Raw genomic sequence first — 16,532 nt, forward strand, 5'->3', positions numbered from 1 at the left:
GGCAGTGTTCCAAGGGGTAGGTGTTTCAAGGGGCGGGGCCTCGAGCGGGTGTGACTCAAATGGGCGGGGCTTTAAGGGGGCGGGGCTTTAAGGGGGCGGGGTCTCGGGGCATCCTAAAGCCGCGGCGGGCCGGGGGCGGGCAGCTATGGCTTCATACCGGGTGCGGGTGCACACTGGGAGCCAGCCCGGGTCTGGCACCGCCGACTCCATCGCCGTGACCCTGGTGGGGACCCGGGGGGCCAGCCCCAAGACCCGCCTGGACGGCTGGGGGCCGGACTTCTGCTGTGGGACGGTGAGGGGGGGGGGCTGGGGTCTGGGGGCACCCCGGTCCTTGTAGGGTTCTGGGGGACATGGGGATGTTAGGGGACATCGGGGAGCTGGGGGCACCCAGGGGTGTTGGGGGGCTGGGGGCACCACAACTCTTGTAGGGTCTTGGGAGACATTGGGGGACATGGGGACATTGGGGGGCTGGGGGCACCCCGGTCCTTGTAGGGTCTTGGGGGACATGGGAATATTGGGGGACATCGGGGGGCTGGGGGCACCCCAGCTCTTCTAGGGTCTTGGGGGACATTGGGGGACATGGGGACATTGGGGAGCTGGGGGCACCCTGGTCCTTGTAGGGTCTTGAGGGACATGGGAACATTGGGTGACATTGGGGGGCTGGGGGCACCCAGGGGGCTGGGCGCACCCCGGTCCTTGTAGGTTCTTGGGGGACATTGGAGGATCTGGGGACATGGGGATGTGAAGGGATGTTGGGGGGCTGGGGGCACCCCAATTCCTGTTGGGGGACATGAGGGACACTTGGGGACACTGGGGGGCTGGGGGCACCCCGGTTGTTATTGGGGGGACTTTGGGGACATTGGGGGGCTGGGGACACCCCTGTCCCTGTTGGGTTTTGGGGGACACCTGGGGCTGGGGACACCTGGGGACAGTGGGGGGGATGCCAGGGGGGTTGGGGACACCCCGCTCCCTGTCGGGGGGACTCTGGGGGCTGGGGACACCCCAGTCTCTGGGTTTTGGGGGACACGGAGGGACTGAGGACCCCCTGGTCCCTATTGGGGCCACCCTGGGGACACTGGGGGGGAGGACATTGGGGGGGGAGGAGGCCATCGGGTGGCTGAGGACACTTGGGGACAGCGGGGTGCCACTGGGACCACCCCAATTTACCAGCGAAGGGGGATTCGGGATCCCGTGGGGCCACCCTGACTCTGGGAGGGGACGGGGGGGGCGTGGGGATCCCGGTGTCCCCGATGTCCCCAATGTCCCCAAATGTCCCCGCAGGAGCGCGAGTACCGCGTGGTGGCCCCGCGGGCGCTGGGGCCGCTGCTGCTGGTGCGGGTGCACAAGGAGCCCTACGGGCGCCTGCCCCAGAGCTCCTGGTTCCTTGAGGGGCTCCGCGTGTGGCCCGAGGGGACGTGGGGGCAAGGGGGACCCCGAGGACCCCCGGGATGAGGACCCGAAAGCTGGGGACGCTGGGGGCAAGAACCCGAAAATGAGGACGAGGACCCAAAAAGTGGGGACAAGAACCAAAAGATGGAGACAAGGACCCAAAAATGGGAATGAGAACCCAAAAAATGGGGGTGAAGACCCAAAAAATGAGGATAAGAACATGAAGAATGAGGACGAGGTCCCCAAAAATGGGGACAAGAACCTGAAAGTTGGGGACAAGAATCCAAAAGATGGGGACGAGGGCCCAAAAAATGAGGACGAGGCCTCCAAAAATGGGAATAAGAACCCAAAAAACGGGGACGAGGACCCAAAAGATGGGGACACGGAGGACGAGGACACCGACGGTGACGATGACACCGAGGACGACGACGACACCGAGGACGAGATCGGTGACGCGAGTGACACCGACGAGGAGCTCGCTGACCCCGACGCCCCCTCCGACCCCGAAAACCTTGGGGCCGCCTGCGACCCTGACGACCCCTGTGACCCCGACGACCCCTACGATGACCCCGATGACCCCGGCGATGACCTCGAGGCCGCCTACGCCGCGGGGGACATTGGGGACACCGAGGAGGTGGCCCCGTGCTACTCCTTCCCCTGCTACCGCTGGCTGCGGGGTTTTGGCACCTGGGAGCTGCCCGAGGGCTCAGGTGGGGCCCGGTGGCCTTTGTCACCCCCCCCCCCCCTTTGTCCCCCCCCCCTTTGTCCCCAAATTGTCACCTCGTGTCCCCCCCCCCCCCAGCCAAGACCCCCACCCAGGAGTGTCACCCCCTGCTGCGGCGTCACCGGCGCCGTGCCCTCGCCCAGCAGCAGCGGCGGTACCGGTGAGTGTGTGCCCCCCCCCCCCCCCCCGTGTGTCCCCCCCCCCATTTTGTCACCTGTGTCGTCCAGCCCCCCTTGTCCCCTTTGTGCCCCCCATTCCTGTCCCCAGGACCCCTGTGGGCTCCTGGTGTCCCCCCAGATGTCCCCTGGGTCCTGTCCCCCCCCCCCAAAAAAATGTCCCCTCCTGCCCCCCCCCAAGTGTCCCTCCTGTCCCCCCCTCAATGTCCTGTCCTGTGTCGTCCCCCCCCCACACACTCCCCCCCAAAATGTCCTCTGGGTCCCCTCCTGCCCCCCCCCAATTGTCCCCCAAAATGCCACCTTCTGTCCCCCCCCCCCCCCCCCCCCAAAAAAGTCCCCTCCTGTCCCCCCCCCTCCTGTCCCTTGTGTCCCCCCCCATGTCCTTGTGCCCCCCCCTTTACTGTATCCCCCCCCCCCTCCGGGGGGTGTTGGGGTCCCCTTGGGGACATTATTGGTGGTGGTGGGGGGGGGGTCTTTATTTCAGGGGGGCTACGGGGGGCTTTATTTTGGGGGGGGCGGGCTATGGGGGGAGGCCGTGTTTTAGGAGTGCCTATGGGGGGCTTTATGGGGGGGGTTCTGTTTTGGGGTGGCTCTATAGGGGATCTTATGGGGTGGCTGTGTTTTGGGGGGGTCTTTGGGGGGGTTATGGGGGGGGTCTTTATTTGGGGGGGCTACGGGGGGAGGCCGTGTTTTAGGGGTGCTTATGGGGGTCTCCATTTTGGGGGGCTCTATAGGGGAGCTTATGGGGGGGCTGTGTTTGGGGGAGGGGTCTTTAGGGGGAGTTATGGGGGGGGCTTTATTTTGGGAGGGCTATGGGGGGGCTTTATTTTGGGGGAGGCTACGGGGGGAGCCCTTGTTTTAGGGTTGCTTATGGGGGGGTTTATGGGGGTGGGGGGGGTCTCCGTTCCGGGGGCTCTATAGGCGATCTTATGGGGGGGCTGTGTTTCGGGGGGGGGGGCTCTCACCCCCGGGGGGGGTGGGGGTCACTCACCTCCCCCCCCCCGCCCCCCCCCAGGCTGGCCCCCTTCGCCCCCGGCCTCCCCTGGGCGCTGCCCCTGGGCTCGGCGCCCGACCCCGACCTCGACTTCTCCCTGCCCAAGGCGGCCGCCTTCTACCTGCGGGCGGGGGCCGTGTGAGTGACCTCTGACCCCGTGTGACCCCTGACATCTGACCCCCAGTGATCCCTGACCTCTGACCCCAGCAGCCCAGCCACGCCCCTTCCATGTGTCTGCCTGGGCATCGTGGCCCCGTGGCCGTTTGGCCCCACGTGGCTTTATGGCCTCGTGTCCCTGAATCCCAATGGCCCCACGTGTCCCCGTGTCCCTTTGTCCCCGTGTCCCCAAATCCCCATGTCCCCATACCCCATGGCCACATGTCCCCCAAATCCCGATGTCCCCACGTGTCCCCATACCCCATGGCCACACGTCCCCATGTCCCACAGCCACGTGTCCTCACATCCCGGTGTCCCCATGTCCCATATGTCCCCTTATCCCCGTGTCCCCATGCCTGACGGCCACGTGTCCCCCTTTTCCCATGTCCCCATGCCACGTGTCCCCATGTCCCTTTATCCTCGTGTCCCTGTGCCTGTTTGTCCCCATGGTCTCATGTCCCCAAGCCCCATGGCCAAGTGTCCCCGTGCCACATGTCCCTTTATCCCAATGTCCCCATGTCCCTTTGTCCCCGTGTCCGTGTGTCCCTTTATCCCCATGTCACCACGTCCCATGTCCCTTTATCCTCGTGTCCCTGTGCCACGTGTCCGCATGTCCCCAAGCCCCAAAACTGTGTCCCTTTGTCCCCGTGTCCCTTTGTCCCCGTGTCCCTTTGTCCCCGTGTCCCTTTGTCCCCGTGTCCCTTTGTCCCCGTGTCCCTTTGTCCCCATGCCACGTGCCTCATGTCCCTTTGTCCCCATGTCCCCACGCCCATGAGCCCCAAAACTACGTGTCCCCGTGCCCCACGTCCCTTTATCCCCGTGTCCCCGTGCTACATGTCCATGCGTCCCTTTGTCCCCATGTCCGTGTGCCCCCGTGCCATGTGTCCCTGTGTCCCCAGGAACCTGGAGACGAAGCTCAAGGGCTTCCTGGACCGCCCGATGTCCTGGGAGAGCATCGAGGCCATCACGCGCGTCTTCTGCTTCTACCGCACGCCCGTCACCGGTATGGGGACACGGGGACACGCGTGTGCGGTATGGGGACACGGGGACACGTGTGTGTGGTATGGAGACACAGGGACACGCGTGTGGAGTACGGGAGGATGGGGACACGTGTGACCGGTACAGGGACACGGGGACACGCGTGTGCACCCCGCCCGCTGCCACGGCACACGCGTGACCGGCGGCACCTCCTCCTGGTGGCCAGGTTTTGGGAGACCCCATTGTCAGGGTTTTGGGGTCCCCACAGTGCCCAGACACCAGAGGACCCCTGGTGTCAGGGGTTTTGGGGACCCCCCGCATCCTGGTTTTGGGGACTCTGTGCATCAGGGCTTTTGGGGTCCCCCTGGTGTTAGGGGTTTTGGGGTCCCCGCTGTGGGGTTTTGGGATCCCCTGGTCTCAGGGGTTTTAGGGATCCCTGCAATCGATTTTTGGGGTCCTCTGCTGGTGGATTTTGGGATCCCTTATTACCAGGGGTTTGGGGGATTCCTGCTGTGGGGTTTTGGGGTCCCCTATTATCAGAGAGCTTGGGGTCCCCTGTTATCAGGGCTTTTAGGGTTCCCCCAGTGTCAGGGGTTTTGGGGCCCCCATATCCAGGTTTTGGGGTCCCCCCTGTGGGGTTTTGGGGTCCCCGCTGTGGGGCCATGGGGGACACGGTGCCGGTCCCGCAGAGTACGTGGTGCGGCACTGGCGGGACGACGCCTTTTTCGGGGAGCAGTACCTGAGCGGGGTGAACCCCGTCCTGCTGCGCCGCTGCCCCCGCCTGCCCCCCAACTTCGCCGTCACCCCCCCCATGGTGGCGCCCAGCCTGGGCCCCGACACCTGCCTGCAGCGGGAGATGGAGGTGGGGGCACTGGGGGGGCTCTGGGGGGGTCTGGGGGTCCAGGAAGAGGAGGGGGACTTGGGGGAGGATTTGGGGGTCCAGGAAGGGGACAGAGACCTGGGGGGGGGGGGGGGGGACTTGGGGGTCTGGGAGGGGATTTGGGGGTCCAGGAAGGGACAGGGACTTAGGGGGAGGGATTTGGGGGGACAGGACAGGGACCTGTGGGGGGGGTTGGAGGTACAGGAGGGGGGTCTTGGGGGTCCACAAGGGGATGGGGACCTTGGGGGGGGGGGGGGGGGGGACGACACAACACCTGGGGGTTTGGGGATGGGGACTTGGGGAGGGATTTGGGGGTCTGAGGGAAGGATGGGGACCTGGGGGGGGGATTTGGGGGTCCAGGAGGGGATGGGGACCTGGGGGGGAATTTGGGGCTCCAGGAGGGGATTTGGGGGTCCTGGGGGGGACAGGGCCCCTGAAACCCATGGGAAGAATCCTTGGGGGGGGCGATACAGTGACCTCAGCACCCCAAAAAGCCCCCTACAGGACGGGGATACTGGGGGGTGTCCAGGAGGGGACTTGGGGCCCCCTGGGGGAGGGGTTAAGGGGCGGTGGGGGGGGGGGGGGTGTTGCCCCGTGGTGACACCCCCCCCCCCCCCAGAAGGGGGACGTGTACCTGGCCGACTACTCGGTGCTGGACGGGATCCCCGGGGTGCTCATCGACGGGAGCCCCACGTTCGTCTGCGCCCCCCTCTGCCTCCTGCACCAGCGCCCCGACGGGAAGCTGCTGCCCCTCGCCATCCAGGTGGGGAGGGGGGCACGGGGGGGTTGGGGGGGGGTCATGGGAGCTGGGGGGGGGCACTGGGAAATGGGGATGGGGGGGTAGAAGGGGTTATGGGGGGCTGGGGGGAAATGGGGGCTGGGGGGGTGGGGGGTTAGGGCAGAAGGGGGAGGCTGGGCAGGACACGGGCGTGTGGGGGAGGGAATGAGGGCTAGGGGGGGCTAGGGGAGAAATGGGGTCCGGGGGGGGGGCTAGGGTCTGGGGGGGCTACACAGGGGTCTCAGGGTGGGGAATGGGGTCTGATGGGGGGGTAAATTGGGTCTGGGAGGGGGGTCAAGGGGTTGGGGGGTGGACACGGGGGTTTCGGGGTGGGAAATGGGGTCTGGGGGGGGGGGCACAAGGGTCGGGGGGGTGTAAATGGGGTCGGGGGGGGACACAAAAGACTGGGGTGGGCACGGTTTTAGGGCAGAAAGGGGGAATTTGGGGCTGTGGGGGTTCCCCCCTATTCCCCATTCACCCAGCGGGGGGAGGGGGGGGGGGCTCCGGGGGCGTGGGATTTATGAATGGCGGGGCGGGAGGGGAGGGCGTGCCTCCCCGGGCGCGGCATTTTTTGTGAATGGGCGTGGGCGCGGCTTTTGCGTGGGCGGTGCGTCTCTGTTCAGGAACGGCCCCGCTTTTTTTTTTTTATGAATGGCGCGTCCGCTTTTATGAATGGCGCGGCGGGTTTTTATGAATGGAGCCTCCCGTTTTATGAATGGAACCTGCCTCTTTATGAATGGCGCCGCTCTTTTTTTTACGAACGGCGCCGCTTTTCGCCGCCGGCGCGGGGTGGGGGTGGGGGTGGGGTGGGGGGCGCCCTCTCCCCCGCCCCCCCCCCCCCGCGGCTCGTGACGTCAGGGCCCTGCCCCCCAGCTATCGCAGCAGCCGGGCCCCGTGTTCCTGCCGCGGGACCCCCCGTGGCTGTGGGCGCTGGCCAAGGCGTGGGTGCGCAGCGCCGAGTTCCACGTCCACGAGGCCGTCTCCCACCTCCTCCGCGCCCACCTCCTGGGGGAGGTCTTCGCCCTGGCCACCCGGCGGCAGCTGGCGCCCCGCCACCCCCTGCATAAGGTGGGTGGGGGGGGGGCATCAGGGAAATTTGGGGGGAAATTGGGGGAATGGGGGCCATTGGGGAAATTTGGGGGGAAATTGGGGGAATGGGGGGGGAAATAGGGCGAATGGGGGGCATTGGGGACATGGGGAGGACTTTGGGGTAAGGGGGGGACTTTGGGGAAATGGGGGGGCGTGGGGGGGTATTGGGGAAATGGGGGGAATGGGGGGGTATTGGGGGAATGGGGGAGCATTGGGGACGTGGGGGGGCCATCAGAAAAAGTGAGGGGGCATTGGGGGAGTGTGGGGGGTATTGGGGGAACGGGGGACTTTGGGGAAATGGGGGGGATGCTGTGGTATTGGGGGAATGTGGGGGCATGAGGGGCATCAGGGAAATTGGGGGGGGACATTGGGGGAATGGGGGGGCGTGAGGAAATGGGGGAGACTTTGGGGAAATGGGGAAGGGTGTGGGGGGTAATGGGGAAATGGGAGGAATGGGGGGGGTGTGGGGACATGGGGGGGGGGACACGTGGACATGGGGGCACACAGGGGGGACGTGGGGGGCACCTGTCCCATGGGGGTCATGGAGAAATTGGGGAGGGGGGTCCCAGGTATTGGGGGGGGTCCCAGATGCGGGGTTCCAGGTGTTTCGGGTGGGGGACGGGACCAGGTTGGGGCCTCTCATTTTTTGAGAGGGGGTCCCAGGTATCAGGAGGAGTTCCCATTTTTTTGGGTGGGGTGGTTCCCCAGCCAACTGGCACAAAGCCCCCCCCCTTGTCCCCCCCCCCCCCAGCTGCTGCTGCCCCACACACGGTACACGGTGCACATCGCGGTGCTGGCGCGACGCTTCCTGCTCAACCCCGGCGGTGTCTTCGACCGGGTGGGTCCGGGGGGGGGGTTCCATGGGTGGGGGGCACCCTTGGGGGGGGGGGGGGCATGCTTGGGTGGGTCCCCAAGAGGGCAAGGGGGAGCTCTGAGGTGTGTCTGGGGGGAGAGTGGTGGGGTCTTGGGAGGATTTAGGGGGGAGACAGGAGGGGGCCTGGGGGGTGATTTGGGGCTTTTGGGGGTGAGTTGGGGCAATTTGGGGGTATTGGGGGGTAAATTGGAGTGACTTGGGGCAATTTGAGGTGATTTGGGACAATTTGGGGATGGATTGGGGCAACTGGGGATGATTTGGGGCTGTGCTGGGGTGACTGGGGCAATTTGGGGCCACATTGGAGCGATTTGAGTCTGAATTGGGGTCATTGGGGATGATTTGGGGATGAATTGGGGCAATTTAGGGCCACATTGGGGCAATTTGGGGCTGAATTGAGGTGACTTGGGGCTGAACTGGAGCTGAATTGGGGAGACTTGGGGCCACAACAGGGCAATTGGGGATGCTTTGGGGCCAGATTGGGGCGATTTGAGGCCACGTTGGGGCAATTTGGGGCTGAATTGGGGTGACTGGAGGGGGCAGCTGGGGGGCTTCTGCTGATCCCCCCCTCCCCATTCCCCCCTCCCCAGGCCATCGCCCTGGGGCGCCGGGGGCTGCTGCGCGTGGTGGCGCGGGGGCTGCGGAGGCTGCGCTACGGGGACCTGGTGCTGCCCCGCGACCTCCGGCGCCGCGGCGTCACCCGCACCCGCGGCTACCACTACGGGCAGGACGCCCGGCGCCTCTGGGCCGCCATCCGCAGGTGGGGGCCACCCCCCCGTGCATCCTTGTGTCCTCCCTGTGTGTCCTCGTGCCTCCTCGTGTCCTCCCTGTGCGTCCTCGCGTCATCCTTGTGCCTCTTCACGTCCTCCCCGTGTGTCCTCGTGCATCCTTGTGTCCCCTCGTGTCCTCCTTGTGCCTCCTCAGGTTGCCCTTATGCCTCCTCATGCCTCTTCGTGTCCTCCCTGTTTGTCCTCGTGTCCTCCCCGTGCATCCTTGTTTCCTCCCCATGCATCCCTGTGCATCCTCGTGCCTCCTCGTGGCCTCCCTGTGCCTCCCCCTGTGTCTTCATGTCCTCCCCGTGCATCCTTGTGTCATCCTCGTGAGTCCTTGTGTATCCTCGTGTCCTCCCTGTGTGCCCTTGTCTGTCCCCGTGTCTTCCCTGTGCGTCCTCATGTCTTTCTCCCGCGTCCTCATGTGCTCCCACGCGTCCTCCCGTCTCCTTGTGTGTCCTCGTGCATCCCTCTTGTGCGCTCTCGTGCATCCTCATTTGTCCTTGTGCCTCCTCGTGCACCTCATTCATCCTCATGCCCCTTAATTTGTACCTGTGCGTCCCCCTCGTACCCTTTTGTGCCCCCTCGTTCATCCTCATGCCCCGTGATTTGTCCTCGCGTGTCCTTGTGCCCCCTTGTGCCCCCTCGTGCATCCCCCTTGTGCCCTTTTGTGCCCCCTCATTTGTCCTCGTGCCCCCTCATTTACCCTCGTGCCTCCTTGTGCATCCCCCTTGTGCCCCCTAATTTGTCCTCGTTCGTCCTCATGCCTCCTCGTGCACTCTCGTTGGTCCTTGTGCCCCCTTGTGTGTCCCCCCTGTGCCCCCTCGTGCCCTCTCACGCCCCCCCCCCTGCCCCCCCCCAGCTTCGTGGACGGCATGGTGCGCCTCTACTACCCGTGCGACGCGGCCGTGCGCGACGACCCCGAGCTGCAGGCCTGGGTGGTCGAGATCTTCCACAAGGCTTTCCTCGGCCGCCGCCGCTCCGGTAGGGCCCCGCGTGTCGCACGCGCGCGTGCAAGGGTCCCGGGGGGCCCTCGTGCAAGCTTCGAACCCCCCCCCCAGGCGTGCCCTCGTCACTGCGCACCCTGCGGGAGCTCGTCACCTTCGTCACCATGATCATCTACACCTGCTCCGCGTACCACGCTGCCACCAACAGCGGCCAGGTGGGGGGCCGTGGGGGGCTATGGGGTGGGGGGGGTGCTATGGGGTGTTCGGGGGGGGAATATGGGGTGGGGGGGGTGTTAGGGGGGTGATATGGGGTGTTGGGGGGCTGTTATGGGGCACTATGGGGTGTGTGAGGGGTGCTATGAGGTGTTGGGGGGATGCTATGGCGTGCTATGGGGTGGGGGGGTGGGGTGTTGGGGGGCTGCTATGGGGCGGGGGGGCGCTATGGGGTGTGGGGAGAGCGATATGGGGAGTTCTGAGGCGTGTTGGGGGTGCTATGGGGGTGTTGGAGGGGTTTTACGGGGTGTGTTGGGGGCGCTATGGGGTGTTGGGGGGCTGCTATGGGGCATTATGGGGTGTGGGGGGCTGCTATGGGGTGCTATGGGGAGAACAATGTGGGGTGTGGAAGGGGGTGTTGGGGGTGCCATGGGGTGTTGGGGGGCATTATGGGGTGTAGGAGGGGATGTGGGAAGGGCACTATGGGGTGGGGGGGGTCAATATGGGGGGTGTTGGGGGGGTGTTATGGGGTGTTGGGGGTGCTATGGGGTGCTCGGGGGCTCTGTGGCATGCTATGGGGTGTGGGGGGAATGTTGGGGGGCTGCTATGGGGTGTGTGGGGAGCACTATGGGGTTCTATGGGGTGCTGGGGGGCGCTATGGTGTGCTATGGGGTGGGGGGGTGCTGGGGGGTGCTATGGGGTGTTGGGGGGCAGTATGGGGCACTATGGGGTGTGTGGGGGGCGATATGGGGTGCTATGGGGGGGTATTGGGGGCAATGTGGGGCACTATGGGGTGTGGAGGGGGTGGTGGGGGTGCTATGGGGTGCTGGGGGGGCGCTATGGGAGCTGTGGGGTGCCGTGGGTGCTGCGGGTGCTCTGAGCCCCACGGATGCTGCAGGGACCGCGGGTGCCGTGGGTGCTGCGGGTGCTCTGAGGTGCTGCGGGTGCTGCAGCGGCTGCAGGTACCACGGGCGCTGTGGGTGCTGCAGGCCCTATGGGTGCTGGGGGGGTGGTCCCATGGGAGCTGTGGGTGCCGTGGGCACTATGGGCACCGTGACTCCATTGGGTGCTGTGGGTGCTGGGGATCCCATGGGTGCTGTGAATGCTGTGGGTCCCACGGGTGCTGGGAGCCTGACAGGCACCACGGGTCCCACGGGTGCTGGGAGTCCCATGGGTGCTGGGGATCCCATGGGCACTATGGGTGCTATGAGCGCTGTGGGTCCCATGGGTGCTATGAGTGCCATGGGTCCCGTGGGTGCTGGGAGTCTGGGCACTGCGGGTCCCACGGGTGCTGGGGATCCCATGGGTGCTATGAGTGCTGTGGGTCCCACGGGTGCTGGGGATCCCATGTGCTCTGTGGGTGCTTGGGATCCCACGGGCGCTATGGGTGCTATGAGCGCCGCAGGTCCCACGAGTGCTGGGAATCCAGTGGGTGCTGGGGATCCCATGGGTGCTACGGGTGTTATGAGCGCCACGGGTCCCATGGGTGCTGGGACTCCCACGGGTGCTATGGGCGCCATGGGTCCAATGGGTGCTGGGAGTCCAATGGGTGCTGGGAGTCCCACGAGTGCGCGGGACCCATGGGTGCTGGGGGTCCCCTGGGGTGCCGGTGTCCCATGGGTGCCCGTGCCGGCGCAGTTCGAGCTGGGTGCCTTCATGCCCAACCTGCCGGCGGCCATGCGGAGGCCGCCCCCCCGGAGCAAGGCGCCGCTGAGCGAGGCCGACTTCCTGGGTGCGCTGCCCGCCGTCAACACCACCTGCATCACCCTCGGGGTCCTCTGGGTGCTGCGCAACGAGCCCCTCGACATGGTGAGCCCCCCCCAGGACCCCCCCGGACCCCCCCCCGGGACCTCAAAATCTCCCAAGGGACCCCCAGGGATCCCCATGTTCCCAAGGGACCCCGACCTCTCCCAAGGGACCCCCATGGCCCTAAGAGATGCCCCTGGGACCCCCAAGGGACCCCCGTGGCCCCAACATCCCCCAAGGGACCCCCAGGGACCCCCACATTTCCAAAGGACCCCAACCTCACCCCAAGGGACCCCCCACATCCACAAGGGACCCCAACCTCACCCCAAAGGACCCTCACATCCCCAAGGGACCCCCATGGCCCCAACCTCCCCCAAGGGACCCCTGGGACCCCAACCTCACCCCAAGGGACCCCCACATCCTCCTGGGACCCCAAGGGACCCCCATGGCACCAAGGGACCCTCTGGGGCCCCAACCTCACCCCAAGGGACCCCCACATCCTCCTGGGACCCAAGGGACCCCATGGCCCCAAGGGACCCCCAGGGACCCCAACCTCACACCAAGGGACCCCCCCGGCCCCAAGGGAACCCCATGGCCCCAACCTTACCCCAAGGGACCCCCTGGGACCCCACATCCCCCAAGGGACACCCTGGGACCCCAACCTCACCCCAAGGGACCCCTACATCCTCCTGGGACCCCAAGGGACCCCCATGGCCCCAAGGGATCCCCATGGCCCCAACCTCACCCCAAGGGATCCCCAGGGACACCAACCTCACCCCAAGGCACCCCCTGGGACCCCACATCCCCCAAGGGACCCCCCTACGTCCCCGCCCCACCCCGTGCCCCCCACCCATGGGTGCCGGTGCCCGCAGCGCCCGCTGGGCTCGTACCCCGAGGAGCACTTCACGGAGGAGGCCCCGCGGCGCCTGCTGGGCGCCTTCCAGCGCCGCCTGGCCCGCATCTCCCGGCGCGTCCAGCGCCGCAACGCCGCCCTGCCCCTGCCCTACCCCTACCTCGACCCCGCCGCCATCGAGAACAGCATCGCCATCTGAGCGACGTCGGCCCCAACGTCCCCAAAGTCCACCGGTGTCCCCAAGACCCCCCAGGTGTCTCCCACGTCCCCAAATCCCCAGGTGTTCCCAATGTCCCCAGCGCTGCCCTACCCCTACCTCGACCCCGCCGCCATCGAGAACGGCATCGCCATCTGAGCGACTTCGGCCCCATCGTCCCCAATGTCCCCTGGTGTCCCCAGGTGTCCCCAAGACCCTCAGGAGTCCCCATATCCCTTGGTGTCCCCAAATCCCCAAGTGTTCCCCATATCCCCAACAACCGCAGGCGTCCCCACATCGCCAGATTCCTCAGGTGTCCCCAAATCCCAGGTGTCTCCCATGTCCCCAGGTGTCCCCAAATCCCCAGGTGTCTCCAATGTCCCCAACATCCCTGCGTGTCCCCAAGACCCCCAGGTGTCCCTAAATCCCCTGGTGTCTCCCACATCCCCAACGTCCCCAGGTGTCCCCCCATTTCCACGTGTCCTCGGTGTCCCCAGGTGTCTCCCAACATCCCCAAGAGACCCCCAAATCCCTGGTGTCCCCCAGATCCCCAGCACCCCTGGGTGTCCCCCATTTCCATGTGTCCCCAACGGCTCCGGGTGTCCCCAACGTCCCCCAGGTGTCCCCCATCTTCCCACATGTCCCCGGGTCCCCCAAAGTCCCTACATGTCCCCCCCCATGTCCCCAACGCCCCTGGTGTCCCCAAATCCCCAGGTGTCCCCCAAAGTCCCCAGGTGCCCCCCCCCCCCATGTCCCCACCTGTCCCCAGGTGGCCCCAACACCCCCAGGTGCCCCTCCCCCCCCATGTCCCCCAGTGTCCCCAACCCTGGTGGCACCCAGGTGGCTAATAAAGGAGTTGGGTGCGTGTGCGTGGGTCGGAACATGCATGTGGGGATGCACATGCGTGTGCAGGGATCGTAACATGTAAGGGGGTGGGGACACGTGTGTGGGGATGGGGACATGTGGGGGGGTTGGGGACATGTGTACAGGGATGGGCACACGTGTGCGGGGTTGGACACGTGTGTGGGGATCATGACATGTAAAGGGTTGGGAACACACATGTGGACATGGGGACACGCGTGTGTGGGGATGGGCACACGTGTGTGGGGATCATGACATGTAAGGGGATGGGCACACGCGTCTGCAGGCATTAAAAATATGTGGGAATGGACACGGATGTGTGCATGTGGGGTTGGGAACACGCGTGTGCAGGGGTGGGAACACGTGTGTGCGGGGATTGTAATGTGTAAGGGGATGGACACGTGTGTGTGGGGATCACAAGGGGATGGACGTGTGTGGGGATGGTAACACGTGTGTGTGGGATCATAACACGTGTAAGAAGATTGGCACACGTGTGTGGGGAGGGACACGCGTGTAAGGGGGTGGGCACACGCGTGGTCAGGGATCGTAACGTGTGGGGATGGGGACACGCGTGTGGGGATGGGGACACGCGTGTGAGGGGATGGGGACACGCGTGTGCAAGGTGGGCATGTACGTACGGTGATCATAACACATGTAAGGGGATGGGCACACGCGTGTGGGGATGGGAACACATGTGTGGGGCTTGTGACGTGTAATGGGCCAGTGTGCACCAGTATGGACCAGTAAGAACCTAAGTGGTCCAATGTACACCAGTATGGACCAGTAAGAACCTAAATGGCACAATGTGCACCAGTATGGGCCAGTAAGAACCTAGATGGCTCAGCTGGAACTGGTCATACTGGTGCAATGGTGTAACAGGGGAGCATTGGGCTGGGCCCCAGCCCTACTGGGTCAAACTGGGCCAAACTGGGATATGGGCCCAGCCCAGTGGTGGGAACTGGGGTCGGAACTGGGGCGTGACTGGGATGGGGCTTGGTCCTGGTGGCCCAAACTGGGCTGGAACTGGTTTGGAACTGGTTTGGAACTGGTCTTACTGGGCCCAGTGGTGTAAGAGGGGTGGGAAAGGGTGCGAGGCTTACTGGTGGGACTGGGGTTTAACTGGGGTGGGACTGGGGTTTAACTGGGGTGGAACTGGGTGGAACTGGGTGAAAGGCCATTGATGAAATCAGGGCCGGAACTGGTCTTACTGGGAGGGACTGGGGTCTGCGGAACTAGGTGGCACTGGGAGGAACTGGGTGGGACTGGGGTCTGTGGGTGGGTGGGGACTGGGATGGGGGGGCCAGGGACCGCTCGGACTGGTCGGTGCGGTGGGCACTGGGAGGGACTGGGAGGGACTGGGACAAGGCTGGGAACTGGGGGAGCGGCACAGGGAAGCGGAGGAGGACCGGGAGCGTGGAGGGATCCCGGTGTCCCCAGGGACCCCAAGGACCCCCCGGACCCCAAGAACCCAGAAGGACCCCCCTGACCCCAAGGACCTCCAGAACCCAGTGGGACCCTGGTGTCCTTGAGGACCCCCAGGACCCAGCAGGACCCCGCTGACCCCGAGAACCCCAAGACCCCCAGGACCCCGGTGTCCCCCAGGACCCCAAGGACTCAGCGGGACCCCGGTGTGCCCAAAGGACCCCAAGACCACCAGGACCCCACTGTCCCCAAGGACCCTCCAGGACCCATAGGACCCCAGGACCCTCAAGACCCCAGTGTCCCCAAGGACCCCAGTGTCCCTGAGGACCCCCCAGGACCCCAAGGACACCCAGGACCTAGCGGGACACCAGAGTCCCCAAGGACCCCGAAGACCCCCAAGGACCCCAGTGTCCCTGAGGACCCCCGAGGACCCCCCAGGACCTAGCGGGACACCAGAGTCCCCAAGGACCCCCAAGACCCCGCTGTCCCCAAGGACCCTCCAGGACCCATAGGTCCCCAGGTCCCTCAAGACCCCGAGGACCCCAGGACCCCAGTGTCCCCAAGACCCCAAGGGCCCCCAGGACCTAGCGGGACCCCCGTGTCCCCAAGGACCCCCAGGACCCCAAGGACCCAGCAGGAACCCGGTGACCCCCAAGACCCCCAGGACCGCAAGGACCCTCAGGACCCCGGTGTCCCCAAGGACCCCAAAACCCCCAGGACCCCCAGGCTCCCCCGTGACACTGGAATCCCCGGAGACCCCCGATGTCCCCCCGGAGACCCCCAACACCCCCCCAGAGACCCCCGAGGCCCCCCCGGGCCCCCCCCGGTACCGGCTGCGGGTGACGACGGGGACGCAGTGGGGCTCGGGGACGCTGGCGCCCGTCACCGTCACCCTGGTGGGGACGAGGGGACAGAGCCCCCCCTGCCACCTCGCCTGGCCCGGCCACCGCCTGCAGCCCGGCTCCGTGAGTGCGCTGGGGGGCACTGGGAGGGACTGGGAGCACTGGGGAGGGGGTTGGGGGGGACTGGGGAGGGACACTGGGGAGCACTGGGGAGGGGGAGCTGGAGGGGACTGGAGGGCACTGGGAGGGACTGGGAGGGAATTGGATGGGCACTGGGGGGGAACTGGGCGAGACTGGGGGGCACTGGAAGAGACTGGGAGCACTGGGGAGGAGGAGCTGAAGAGGACTGGGGGCACTGGGAGGGACTGGAAGGGACTGGGAGGCACTGAGAGGGGTTGGGAGGGAATTGGATGGGCACTGGGAGGGGACTGGGAGAGACTGGAGGGCACGGGGAGGGACACTGGGGAACACTGGGAGGGACTTAGAGCACTGGGGAGGGGAAGCTGGAGGGGTCTGGGGGCACTGGGAGGGAGTGGGAGGGACTGGGAGCAGTGGGGAGGGGGAGCTGGAGGGTACTGGGAGCACTGGGGGTGGCGCTGAGGGGGGCTGAAAGGGGCAGAGGGGGGGCACTGGGAGGGACTGGGAAG

General features: G+C 66.1%; 3 protein-coding genes across 5 annotated transcripts in view; all 3 read left to right on the forward strand.

The window, feature by feature from the left end:
• LOC136787853 (arachidonate 12-lipoxygenase, 12R-type-like) lies at window positions 1-1,452 on the forward strand. The gene is made up of 2 exons (XM_066985231.1): window positions 1-292; window positions 1,282-1,452. Exons 1-2 carry the CDS (start codon window positions 146-148, stop codon window positions 1,450-1,452), a joined length of 318 nt encoding a protein of 105 aa, XP_066841332.1. The 5' UTR covers window positions 1-145.
• On the forward strand, window positions 1,352-13,627 carry LOC136786329 (polyunsaturated fatty acid lipoxygenase ALOX15B-like). 3 transcript variants are annotated; one of them, XM_066985226.1, is made up of 13 exons: window positions 1,352-2,099; window positions 2,192-2,273; window positions 3,305-3,421; window positions 4,339-4,442; window positions 5,107-5,279; window positions 5,917-6,060; window positions 6,949-7,143; window positions 7,916-8,002; window positions 8,626-8,795; window positions 9,668-9,789; window positions 9,867-9,967; window positions 11,604-11,774; window positions 12,584-13,627. In XM_066985226.1, exons 1-13 carry the CDS (start codon window positions 1,493-1,495, stop codon window positions 12,761-12,763), a joined length of 2,253 nt encoding a protein of 750 aa, XP_066841327.1. In that variant the 5' UTR covers window positions 1,352-1,492; the 3' UTR covers window positions 12,764-13,627. The 3 variants fall into 3 exon arrangements, with proteins under 3 accessions (XP_066841327.1, XP_066841330.1, XP_066841328.1); XM_066985229.1 differs by lacking the exon at window positions 12,584-13,627 and adding an exon at window positions 10,864-10,927 and having other exon boundaries at window positions 11,604-11,740; XM_066985227.1 differs by lacking the exon at window positions 3,305-3,421.
• LOC106049819 (polyunsaturated fatty acid lipoxygenase ALOX15B-like) overlaps window positions 12,854-16,532 on the forward strand; it is a 15,416-nt gene continuing 11,737 nt past the window's right edge. Inside the window, exons 1-2 of the mRNA XM_066985135.1 lie at window positions 12,854-12,905; window positions 15,653-16,008. Of these exons, the coding sequence (XP_066841236.1) occupies window positions 12,854-12,905; window positions 15,653-16,008 (408 nt within the window). The remainder of the gene's footprint in view (window positions 12,906-15,652; window positions 16,009-16,532) is intronic.

Source organism: Anser cygnoides, chromosome 31, assembly GCF_040182565.1.
Source record: "Anser cygnoides isolate HZ-2024a breed goose chromosome 31, Taihu_goose_T2T_genome, whole genome shotgun sequence".
Classification (NCBI taxonomy): domain Eukaryota; kingdom Metazoa; phylum Chordata; class Aves; order Anseriformes; family Anatidae; genus Anser; species Anser cygnoides.